The 13,377-nt window shown below is 37.0% G+C and overlaps 1 protein-coding gene across 1 annotated transcript in view; it reads left to right on the top strand.

Annotated features, from left to right (window-relative positions):
- Window positions 1-13,377, top strand: part of LOC126356246 (BUB3-interacting and GLEBS motif-containing protein ZNF207-like) — a 71,326-nt gene that overhangs the window by 33,499 nt on the left and 24,450 nt on the right. Inside the window, exon 8 of the mRNA XM_050007077.1 lies at window positions 8,169-8,261. Within this exon, the coding sequence (XP_049863034.1) occupies window positions 8,169-8,261 (93 nt within the window). The remainder of the gene's footprint in view (window positions 1-8,168; window positions 8,262-13,377) is intronic.

Here is a 13,377-nt window from a genome sequence, read left to right as displayed (position 1 = left end):
AGAGGGCTTGCACACCTTATTGTTTTACGTGGCACTATCACAGCACAGGCCTAAACACCTTTTTGCTTCTCACTGTTGAGTAGTTCGGTGATGGCAATTGCATCTTTCAACACAATTGAGCACATGCTCATAATGCAGGGCCTGTGGTGGAGTAGTTACACGGCAATAACATCCCTGTAATGGACTGGCCTGCACGGAGTCCTGACCTGTATCCTATAGAACACCCTTGGGGTATTATGGAATGCTGACTTTGTGCCAAGCCTCACTGACAGACATTGACACCTCTCCTCAGTGCAGCACTCTGTGAAGAATGAGCTGCCATTCCCCAAGAAACCTTCCAGCAAAGGCTAAGGGTGTGCCAACACCATATTGAATTCCAGTATTACCAGTGGAGGGCGCCACAAACTGGTGAGTAATTTTCAATCAGGTGTCCGGGTACTTTTGATCACATAGTGCACATGTCTCGTCAGCAAACCATTGTTCAGTGCATGTGTGAGATACTTTGTACCAGTGTTAGTGTTGTTTTTCATTTGTGTGTTGATGTAGGTAAATTAGTTGTCCCATGTCTCTCTATAAGCCTAAACTTCCTAATCATAATTACATGATCCCTATGTGAGATGAGTGATGGTGGCAGCAGAATAGTTGGCCATTCTTCCTCATATGCAGGTTTCCTAAATTCATCCAATATGGTTTTGTGAAACCTGTTGGCTTTCTACCAAGGATTCTTGTATAATTTCTCCAAGCATCTCTAATACACTTTCATATCACCTGGACTGAATTGTTCTTAACTTAGGTGCATATCTTTGAATGTGTTTGGTATTGGCTGTCGTGCATATTTGATAAGGACTCTAAAATTCTTCACACTGGTGTCTTGTTCCTAGTTTTCTTTAAAGGTGCACTGCACTTTCCCAGAACCTTTCTAACCACTCTGTCTTTCATTTGCCTTCCACAATTCTGATTTTACCTGAAAACCCATGACATCACTTCTTAGTATTACCTCTTAATATTTGCAAAATATGATGTGCTGAAAATGTTCATCATTTATCTTGTAAGTAGACACTATTGAGTTATTTGTCTTTGCAGTTGGCTTTATCTTGCATTTATCCATATTTAGAATGCTCCTGTTCATTACACGCCAAGTGAAAATTTTGTCCAAATCTTTCTGCATTTCCTTACAATCATACGAAACAGTACTTCCTTAAACATCATCACTGAACAGTCTTACAGCGGTGCTGATCATTTCTGAATATTATGAATGCATATTCAGAAAATTAGAAATCTAGTTACACTTCCTGGGAGTACATCTGATGTAAAAGTAACATGTTTAACATTCACCAGCCACTGTCATGTACAGATTCAAATATCCATAACACCAATCATATATCTATAAAGATCCTCTTCATGATTATATCACCATTACTAGTCAACAATGTGGTACAGTGTTGAACACCATATTACAGTCTACCGGTTCATGAGCATTTGATATTGGCTATGAATAAAACAATTTGTCTCACTCAAATGTTGTTTTCTGAATCTATGCTGATACTTTTAAGAGCAGCTTCTTTTTGTTCTGGAACATTGTAGTTTTTGATCTTAGAATAAGCTCTAGAATCCTGCAGCAGGTGGACTTCAGCAATATCGATATATAATTCTGTACATCCGATCTATTACCCTTTTTGTATTATTTTCCAATGACTGCTGCTTAGGAAAATATTGATGAATATGAGCTAGGAAAAGAACTAATTCTGCAACATCTGTAAATCTAACTGGAATCCTGTCATGACTTGATCATGGGGTTCTTTTGAGTAGTTTTAATTGCTTTTGAATATGAGGGTGCTAGTATCAATATTTCTCCTTTGTGAGTCAGTGAAGTGCTGAAATATTGGTACAGCAGTATCCTCATACGTAAATACAGTTTCAAATGTGGAATTTAATATTTTTGCTTTTCGTTGACTGCCTTCAGTTACAACAGCAGATGAAGCCACTACAGGTACAATGGACCAGCACTTCTTAGGATTTTCAGATAGATCTTTTGTGAGTCTTATGCAGTGAAAATTATTGTATGTTTCACACACAGCCCCTATTAATTCATGAGTTGCTACTGTGTTTTCTGTATTACCAGTGTCTATCATAGTGAAAGTATAGCAGTCATGTTCTCACAGTTTTCTCCACAATGCATTAAGCTAAGGTGGGTCTTTGCCCTCTTTCATTTCTTTACATGGTGTTTATGTATTGGTAGTGCAGTTTGTAACTTCTCTCAGCTTTAACCACAATGATTTTGTATTTATGGCTTATCTTTTACAAGGGGGTGCCCAGAAAACCTGAATTATTCTTTAAAATATATATATAAACAAAGATTCCAAGACTTACCAAGCGGGAAAGCGCCGGCAGACAGGCACATGAACAAAACACACAAACACACACACAGAATTACGAGCTTTCGCAACTGGCAGTTGCTTCGTCAGGAAAGAGGGAAGGAGAGGGAAAAATGAAAGGATGTGGGTTTTAAGGGAGAGGGTAAGGAGTCATTCCAATCCCGGGAGCGAAAAGACTTCCCTTAGGGGAAAAAAAGGACAGGTGTACACTCGCGCGCGCGCGCACACACACACACACACACACACACACACACACACACACACACACATATATATATATATATATGTGTGTGTGTGTGTGTGTGTGTGTGTGTGTGTGTGTGTGTGTGTGTGTGTGCGCGAGTGTACACCTGTCCTTTTTTTCCCCTAAGGGAAGTCTTTCCGCTCCCGGGATTGGAATGACTCCTTACCCTCTCCCTTAAAACCCACATCCTTTCATTTTTCCCTCTCCTTTTCTCTTTACTGACGAAGCAACTGCCAGTTGCGAAAGCTCGTAATTCTGTGTGTGTGTTTTGTTCATGTGCCTGTCTGCCGGCGCTTTCCCGCTTGGTAAGTCTTGGAATCTTTGTTTTTAATATATTTTTCCCATGTGGAAGTTTCTTTCTATTTTATTTACATCATCATTAACTTGAACCCAACAATTACGTTTGTTATTGTCTCTGTTGCATTTCGAAATCTTCTCTATCATCTTTCTCTTTTTGTTTGTACAAGTAGTTTCACTTTGTATTCATCTTCCCTTTTTCCGTAATCTACCATACATTTTATCCTGCCTAATTATACTCAATAATACGTAATTTACTTCAAAACCATAACCTAAAAATTTTTAACGCTTTCAACATAACTGCTGCTATAAAATCCAGTGTTCCAAGTTTACAAACATTTCGTGTAAACTCATGAATACTATTTCTCAGCTTCAGTTCCTTTCACCCATTAAACAACCATCTCAGCTATTTCCAACAACTTTCGTTTTATTTCCATTCCCGTTTTTCCCACATAACCGATCATTTTTTAGCAGCTTCCCACAGGTTTAAACGTTATTATTTCTTCATCAAACAATTGTTAGCCTCATTTTCATAACCTGCCAGTACATAACCAGTTCTTTGAATACATTTACACGGATTTTTTTCAAAACTTTTTCGAATCTTTTTTTGATAAAATTTTTTTCAAAATTTTCCTGAATTTCCCCACCCTTTAACGTGTTTTGGAGACAACACAACTACCTAACCTTTGCACCCATTGTTATTCACCAACCTAAGTTCAGCACAGGATCAACATAGCTCATCTCAAACCAACACTTTTTCGACTTTTTTCACACCTTTATCTCTCCCTACAGATATTTCTATTTATTTTAACTTTAACCTCATATTACCCTTTCCACCTTCTAATACCATGTCAACCTCACAACATCCCCACAACGACCTCATTACATTTTATTTACATTCCCTCCGCCCTAGCCAAATTACGCTCCCATATTTTATTTACTCCGGCTTGTCTGACATTTGGCATTACCCCCAAAGGCCTCACACTTCAAGTTCCCATCTCTGGCTGCAATCCTTCTTTCCATCAGTCCTTATACCAGTTCCAAACTGCACAATCCATAGCCCTCACCCGCCTAATCCTGACAAATGTCTGCTTGTGTGTGTGTGTGTGTGTGTGTGTGTGTGTGTGTGTGTGTGTGTGTGTGTGTGTGTGGGCGCGCGCGCGCGAATGTACACCTGTCCTTGTTTCCCCATAAGGGAAGTCTTTCCGCTCTCGGGATTGGAATGACTCCTTACCCTCTCCCTTAAAACCCACATCCTTTCGTCTTTCCCTCTCTTTCCCTCTTTCCTGAAGAAGCAACAGTCGGTTGCGAAAGCTAGAAATTCTGTGTGTGTGTTTTATTTATTGTGCCTATCTACCAGCGCTTTCCCGCTTGGTAAGTCTTGGAATCTTTGTTTTTAATGTATTTTTCCCATGTGGAAGTTTCTTTCTATTTTTTTATATATATAGAACACCCTTATCCACCTCAAAATACTTTTGATTACAACTAATCCATTTGTCCCTCTGGTGCTTCCACCATTTAAAACATTTTTCTATAGTCATGTTTAGAATTGGCTGTCAGCCCCTCCCTCATTTTATCTTGACTTCTGCAGTGTTGTCAAATTGGTGTCCTTTCATGCCCCTTTTCATGCATGGAAATAAGAAAAAGTTCCACAGAGCCAGGTCAGGCAAGTAAGGTGCATGGGGCAGTAGAAACATATAAATTTTTAGCCAGAAACTGTATAACAGTAATGGTTGTCTGTGCATGTGTGTTGTCGTGGCAGAAGCACCAGTCTCCTGTCTGCCACAAATTGGGTCTTTTTTTTATGAACACTGTTGCACGCTCTTCTTAAAATTTACAAATAAAAAGGTTTGATTGACGGGCTGACTGCGAGAACAAACTCTTAATGAACTACGTCCTTGACATAAAAAAGCAAATAAACGTCGTTTTGATATTTGAATGGAATTTTTTTGGACGGGGTGATGATGATGTCTGCCACTGGCTTTGACTGTTGCTTTGTTACTGGGTTGTAACCATAGCATCATGGCTCATAACCAGTAATGACCTTTGACAGAAAATCTGGATCAAGCTGTTGTTTTAAAGCATGACGTGTTTAAACTCAACATTACTTTTGATTGTCTCTCTGAACCCAAGGAATGAACTTGGCAGCAACCCTTTTCTTTTCCAAATATTCCATTAAAATTTGCTGAACCAAGCTCCAAGATAACCCACTAATCAGCAATGTTTTTTTATCCTCTGATTAATAAGCTACTTGTGCCTGTTGTAAAACCAGTCCTATCCTGGCATTCTTGATGACCCTTTATCTTTTGCGGTCATTGTTCCTGTAATAGCATAGTGAATAATAATCCCTCTCTCAATGGTGATGCTTTCAAAAGGGTTTAAAATATTTCTTTTGTATTTTGTTTGTATGATTTTAAGTCTGCTGCTGCTAATGTCACTGTACGTAGTGCTGGTAGTGCTGATGCCATGGGATCTGAAGCACTACTGACAGTTTTTAACAGTCACTGTTTGATATCAGATCTGGTGATACACTACAAAGTGAAATACGCATGAACTTAGCCAAACAGAAGCACTTAAGGAAAAATTAAAGCAAGAACAGCACACAGCTTTTAAGTATCCAGTTGCTAGAATTGTCGGACATTACAGCTTCTAAGCTATTTAAAGTAGGAGTATTTAATAGCAAATCAAACAATTTCTTACCAAAGTAATCACTAAAATTTTACATATATCTAGAAAAAATTAATTTGTAAATAACTTGTCTCTTTTTCGTGTATTCAACTTTCTGCAGAGATGTGGCTCGACATGTAAGCAAAAATAGCATGCTCTTATAATTAGACTGTTTCAAGAAAAAATGTTCATGTTAAATATCTTCCCAACGCCTAATTCTTTCTTCTTCTTTGTTTTCTAATTCTTCGTAGATCTGCATCTTGGCTAATTTTTTTGTGTTTTATTGAATAACTACACTAGTGAAAGGATGGGGTGCTACTTAACACATTGAGGTGGCATTGAATCACAGACAGCCACAACACCTGAACTTACATCGTTTGATTTTGCGTTTGTACGGAAGGATATTAGTTTTTCGTGGATGCGCGCACACACACACACACACACACACACACACACACAGTGTGTCGAATGTAAAAAAAATATTTATGTAAATATTTGTACTTGACAATGAGAATAAATTATCGAAATGTTATGCTAAGCATGATAAAATACTTAACTGGTGCAGTGTTTCATTATTTACACCAGAAGCATGTGGATTCTAAAGAGGGCAAAGGTGTCACCTAGTGCTACTAGTGGCCAAATGACAACAAATGCGAAATATACTTTCAAGAAATGCAAAGATGTCTTGACAATCACGAAGCTGCGTGTACATCGTAGAGACAGGTTGAATTGAAAACGGTTATGGACAGTCTGATAACTTCATTCAAATGTACCTCGTTACTCCCAGCAGCCACCACATCAAGTAGAGCTTACCAGCGGCAGGTGACAAGGCATAAAATCATTCAGACTTTCACCGATTCAGATATGCTGAATGGAGTACCCTGGCAGCAGTAAACTTCACCGTGTAACATTTGTAAACAGTGCTTGAAGGCCAATGCTATGCTAGTGTCATTTTATGTCAATTACATCAGTTTTTTATACAGGGAAATTGTTTCATTAAGCGTAAATCGTGGAAAATATTATAAACGCAAATGCAAAAACAGGTGCAAATTGACATTGTGAACATAAGAAATTTAACAGGAGTGATAAAAAAAGTTGTAAATGGCAGGAAAAAGTTAATTCTGGGAATGTGAAAGCAGGGTTATACTGCATTTCATTACTATCAAAAGATGTCTACATGGATAGTTTCCATCACAGAAACAAACAGTATCTGAGGTATGTTGACACTTAATTGCTTCCACAGAAAACATGCAAAAGAATCCTCTCTCTCTCTCTCTCTCTCTCTCTCTCTCTCTCTCTCTCTCTCTCTCTCTCTCTCTCTCTCTCTTTTTTTAAAGCAAAATAAGCAGCAACATACTGAAATATAGCGCAACACTAAGAAACATTTTATGAGTGTTGCTAAATGTTCCTTTAGTAGAAATAGCTTTTAGCTTTGCATGTTTACCAAAAGCTGCTTCCAAACTTTATGGCTCTCTTGTCAGAAGCAACAGTCTACTGTCCCAACTTCTCTCAGGTTATACAGGGTGTACCAGGAGGAATGGTCAACACCCAAGCATATGATAGGAACGATCATTCAAAGCAAAATAATCTCATAAAACATGCACAAAAATGTATGCCTGAAGAGCTATGAACACTACTACTTCTTTGAAACTGTGAAACAAATCTCTTACTACAAGCTCTATGTTTTCCATATTTTGCGAGGAAGTAGTACAGACCAAAACAACAAAAAATTGTCTAGTGAACATGGGCTCTAAAATGCTTACCTTAAGAGCTACAATCACTTGTTCAGTAGAAAAGGTTTTTCACAATAGCAATGATGGGCAAGTGCTTGTAACTCTTCAGGGATCTATTTTAGAGCCCATCATTACTAGACTATTTCGTTTTGAATTAGCGTTCGTACCCTTCATATTGACCATTGCTCTTGGGACACACTATATATTATTGCTTCTAGTAACCTTTTTTGATGATTGTGGAATCAAAGTTGAATACATCAGCTGCTTCCAGTAAGGTGTAGACTGAATAGTTTTGAAGAGGTTAAGTATCAAATTAGCAAAAGTAGTTTCTGAAATCGAACGTTTTCTGTAACATTACATAGAAGTGAAACATTAATCCTCAGAAATCCAAAGAAGAAATTTAAAACATTTGAAATAAAGAATTTTACAAATCCAGTGAACAGATAATATACAAAATACTGAAAAGAATATGCCAGGAAAGAAATCTGTGTGGAAGACATGTTCCAGAAGAAAAGGCAGTTACTGGAGCATCTGCTGTGGCATCTGGGAATAGTTAACATGGTGCTGGTAGTAGGTAAAGCAGTATTGACACACCAACAATAGTGTAAGAAGAAAAATTATTGAAGACATTTGATGTAATTATGTGGAGATTATAAGATTCACAGAAGATTTGGAAATATGGAGAAAAGTGTCACCATTAGTAAGATTGATAAAAAGAAAGTTTCTGAAATGTATTTTCTGACAGCGTAGCAAATAATAACTGCAGATTTATGAATAACTATATTATTATGTAAATATCACTTGTTTCACTTTATATGAGTGTATAAATGTTATCTTGCTGTTGGATTGCAGGAGGAATACCGTGCAAGGCTGCCTAAGTATCAACGTCAACCACCACCCAAGACTGTAGATACGTCAACATCTACTCCACAGACAAGTGCAGAGGTAATTGCTACATATAGTTAACACAAAGATTATGATTCTATTATGAAACTATTTTTTTTTTTACCAATAACTTTGATGGTAAAGAATACATTCAGCTAGGTGATAAAGGCTTTAATTTATAGCCCATTGTGTGCTGAACTTAATGCTTCTTTTTTGAAAGATCTGGTGCATCCCATTAGTGAAGAATTTAAAAAACTGCAAGTGCTCATAAATGCAGAATTCTCTTGTCCCAATTACTGATAACTGCTTTCCAAACTTGGCATCTCTGTAAATATATAATAATTACACTTTTTACAGAACACTGCCGTTTAAAGAAGCAAGAAGTTTAGTTTGTTTTGTCCTTCCAGCATATTCTGGTGAAAGTTGTTACTCCTGCTGATTGATTCGTCTACATTAAATGAGGAAAAGAAATTCCTGACAGTATAAATTCTGTTTTACTACTCTGTTCTTCTGGAACAATGTTGTCTTCAACACCAGTGGATGTACGACAGCTAGCTTTTGCGAAATAATTTAACACTGTCTGTTGTATTACAGAATTCCAAGCAGCAACAATCAACAGCATAGCCTGTACAGTGCTGAGTTCCATCACTTCCTTCCTCTCAAATAATAAAATTTACTTCTACAAAACTGCTACTCGGTGAAGAGTGTATCATTTATTGAAAGCTTAACAGCAGGTTTGTTAATTTGGGGTTTTACTGTATATGTGACATGATGCTAATTTACTAGACCTATTTGATTCTGCACATTGAGTGTGTTAACCAGAAAAAATTATTATATCTTATTATATACATTTTGATTTTCTCTATAATTTAGTTGAAGCTACAATGACATTTAGGTCAGCTAGATAGGTATACACAAGGGCAAGTTACAGAAAAAAATTAATGCAATACTTTTGGAACTTAAGGGAATACTTATACTTAAATTCTGAAAAATACAACTTCAGGAAATTGAAAATGAAGATTTGTTGAGTCATATTAAATTGTGCCTCAGAACATTCTTCAAGTACAGTCGTCATCCAGCTGCCATTCTTATTTTTAGAGCTTCCTCTTGGCATTCCTTTTAGCATTCTTGGTGACTTAAAGAGTGAATCTTCCTTCTTATGCTTGTAGTCTGTAGCAGGAAAGCAGTTGGTCTTTCATATTAGAGTCACATTTTATGCCCAAGTTTCTCTGCGCTTCCAGTCTAGCTGTTATGCCATGATTGAAACATATCGCCACATCTAGTACCTCAAACTTCAGTGTATTCAATTCAACAATGTCTTTGGGTACTCTCCTAGACACAATAGTTAAAACTTTCATTTTGGATTCTAGAGAGCACTAATGTAGACACTTACTAAATAAAATTTCGTCATCCAGATCTCTAAAAACTAATTTATTTCACTCAAAACAGGCTCAGGGACATAGTGACTATGAAGGTATGTTTGGCTACTTCCTAGTGTCTCTGTATGTTCATCTTTTTAGAGATGATTGCAGGACTCAGCTGTAAAGTTTTCAACCTTATTTTATGTGGCAATCAGTTTCAGCATTTTACTACACCAACCTCAGACCTCTGACCCATGTGTAGAAAGAATCTACCTTGATTTTTATCAAAACCCATTATGTTTTGTAACCACATCAAGAATATGCTCCTTCAGAGCATCATCTTTGGATAACTCATGAAAATAACCCACACAGCATTTCTTATTTCTATAACATCATTCAGAGGTATACGTGATCTAATGGTTGTAATACTCTAAAGGTCGTTTTAGATTCTGCCACGCTGCCAAGCCCAGGCAGAACTTTCCTATCAGACAGCAGCTTACCATTGATTTCTCCTCATTGCTTCCTCAGTCTAGCTCCTATCCTTTTTTAATTGCCAACAACACTCTAGTTTCATTATCGGAGTATCCCTATAAACATTGAACTCGTTAACTTTGTTAAAGGCTTTAGTGTCTCCAATTGCCTACTTATTTTATGTATCTTTTATTATAAAGAGCATCAGACCTTCGAAATATTTTTAGAGATTCATCATACTCCAAACCTTCCCTGTAACCGTCATGATTTTAGGAAGCACTTATTACATCATTCAAGGAATTATGAACTCGACATACCGTGCCCCATCAGTTGCAGCAACAGTGTCACTGGTTCCACTAACATTTAGAATTTCTAGCACTGAATGTTTCTTAGATACTTCAGGCACAACCATCAAGGTATCTAAAAGCATTTTTATCCACTAGCTAAACTGCTGTGAGACGCGGGAAAGTCTTGGTGGGGAGGAGGGGGGGGGGGGGGGGGGGAGAAGAGAGAAGCCCCCCCCCCCTTTTTTTTCTCCCTCTTGCACACATTGCATGCACTTCGTTTCCATTGTTATTGCAGGATCTGTGCAGAACAACTAATTTTGATACTCAACCTTTTTTATTATTGTTGTTTAGTTACTCGCAGGTGGTCAACACCATCACATTGTTTACATTTCATTATTTCCTATATCAGAAATAAGATGCCCACATCAGCAATAACAATTCCACTACAGACAGCATCACTGTTAATATAACATTTACAGGTTTAGGAATCTAGCAGTGTAACCACTATACACTATCAAACAGAAACACTGGAAGCAAACATTTTTCAGTTCTTGTGAGAAATAGTAATGATTTTCTTTGATTGAAATAAGGGGCATAACAGCGTACATGGTGTCAACTCTGAAATTTGGTATATAGGGGACATTCCTCATTCCAAATACAATAACATACATATCAAAGTACTTGGAACAGGCTGTAGAAATTAATAACATAGAAAATTGATTTTCCATTATTCACATGTATCCAGTTCTGCTTATTTCTTCGAATTATCTTCTGTACTGTAGCAGTTCTATGTATGGTCAGAGTTTCATCTAAGGTCCAAGTTTCATTGAGCCATGTTATTTGACAGTGACACATCATGAAAAAGTTACTTCTGTCTCTAATTTTGCACACTACTGTGCATTATGATGGTATCAACTCATCTGTACCTGCGCCAACAAAACATGGCACTACTCAGTTTGCATTACATCGAGTGAAGTTGACTACATTGCAGTAGCGATGTTGCAACAGTGGTCTCTACACACATAGTAAGCAATAAGTTTTCTGTTCTATCTTGTAATTGTAAGCTATTGAGAAATAACATTATGTATAAGAATTCATTTTTGGCTTGCTACCACAATAAGAGCAAATAAACGACCACGTAATAATGTGTATATAATCATATCGAAACACGTGCTTTCGATAATGGAGCAAAGAAATACAGAAAATAAGCATTTTGTTATGACCAATATCTCGAAAACCATGCGGTACAAGATTTACAGAATATGTAATAACTGAAACTGTAACTGCTTGCTCTACATCTTATTATTATTATTATTATTATTATTATTATTATTATTATTATTATTATTATTATTATTATTATGCAATAAATAATTGATATTCTTAGCTTTTCACTCACCATTTTACGGCAACAGAGGCACAATTCAATCCAGCTCCCCATTGTTACTATGGATGGAATCAACGCCAAAACCAGCTTCATGATTGTCATCACAAAACAAATAACGAGCCACATCATCATGCACATTTTCTAACAGGACTTGCGTTCATGTAGTGATTTGTAAGGGAAACCCGTACTTTTCAGCACTATTTTTAGTGACGTTCCCACCCCTGAGAAGTTCACTTTCTTTTAATGACACTGTCATAGGATTCTCTTTCCAGCTGTAGTAACCGTAAGTATGCCTCTGAATTGGACCAGTCTTAAAAGAATCCAAGTCGATGACAGTGTGAGACTGCTTTTTCTTCTTTCCAAGAGTCACTAAAAATGCATTATCTGATTCATATGGCTCTGAATTGTCAGGGTTCCTGTCTACATCTTTCAACTTTTGCAATAACACTCCCTTGCTTACTACTCTTCCAAGAACTTTTTGATGTCCGTTCCACAATTTTATTGGCAGGAACTGATGGCTTTCAATTATTACTTGGGTACTCTTTCTCCCCGTAAGACTCGAGAGTTTTATCAGAATTTGCTGAACCACCATGTATGAAAGCACAGCACATGGTAGAAGCGATACGCAACACACATTGTCTATGTTCACACCAAACAAAACCAGCCACATGGGAGCTTTGACATCACGACTGGCAGCGATTACCATGCTGAGATTGGTTCACATCCCCCACCTAGTGCCACTTGCTTCTTGTTCTTCACTTGCCAACCTGTTTCGTTGCCAGCTTGAAATGCATACGTCAAGTGCAAAGTATCTGCAACCTGGGTATAGGCCTCCCTGTTCTGCCATCATGAATTTTGATGAAATTTTGTGTCATGTCCCCAATGAACATCAGTAAAGTTTAACGTTCATCAAGATAATATTGGCAAAGATGTAGTAACTTGTTTGATACCATGTGCAGAGGGAAAATGAATTTCTGGCAAATTATAGCTGTTGTATTTTGGACTATGTTTCATTGAAAGAAATTAAATTTGGCCATTTTGTACAACTTTTTGCATTCTCTTAGGAATAATACTGGAAAGAATTTTATGAATCATAGTCAGCCAGAAAGTTTTAGACAAAATGTCCAAAAAAATTTGTCCCAAAAAGATTTCAAAGTTTGGCATCTTATACCTCAGCATGTAGTAACCTAACACAAGGCTGGCTCTCTCATTTATGTGCCACATGCCAATAGTGAATACTGTATTTATCCTAGTATAAGACAACCCCGAATTATTCTTACTAATCAAAATTACAAACTTTTATTGATACAAAATATCTTCCTAAAATGTTAACGTTACACATACTCCAAACTTATGCCATGTATTTATTGTTTACAATTTGATAATAGAAGGAGAAATGAAAGAAACAAAAAGAAGTTGATCACATTAATTTTTATGCTCACTGGCTTTTTCGTTTACTTAGCCTATTGGATCTGGTATCACTATTTTTAATTATCATCCTACCAGTGGAATTTAAATCTTCATTGTCACAAATATTTGGCTATTTCTTCCGAATGTGTTGTGATTTCTCAGGTGGTGGTTACAGAGGGACCTACCGCTGGTTACAGCATTTCCTGTGGAATATGAGTATTTGTCCAATTTTAAAGTCAATTCAATTCCATGTACAAATC

Source organism: Schistocerca gregaria, chromosome 3, assembly GCF_023897955.1.
Source record: "Schistocerca gregaria isolate iqSchGreg1 chromosome 3, iqSchGreg1.2, whole genome shotgun sequence".
NCBI lineage: Eukaryota > Metazoa > Arthropoda > Insecta > Orthoptera > Acrididae > Schistocerca > Schistocerca gregaria.
Note: the sequence above shows the minus strand (reverse complement) of the source record. Positions and strands in the feature narration are given on the sequence as shown.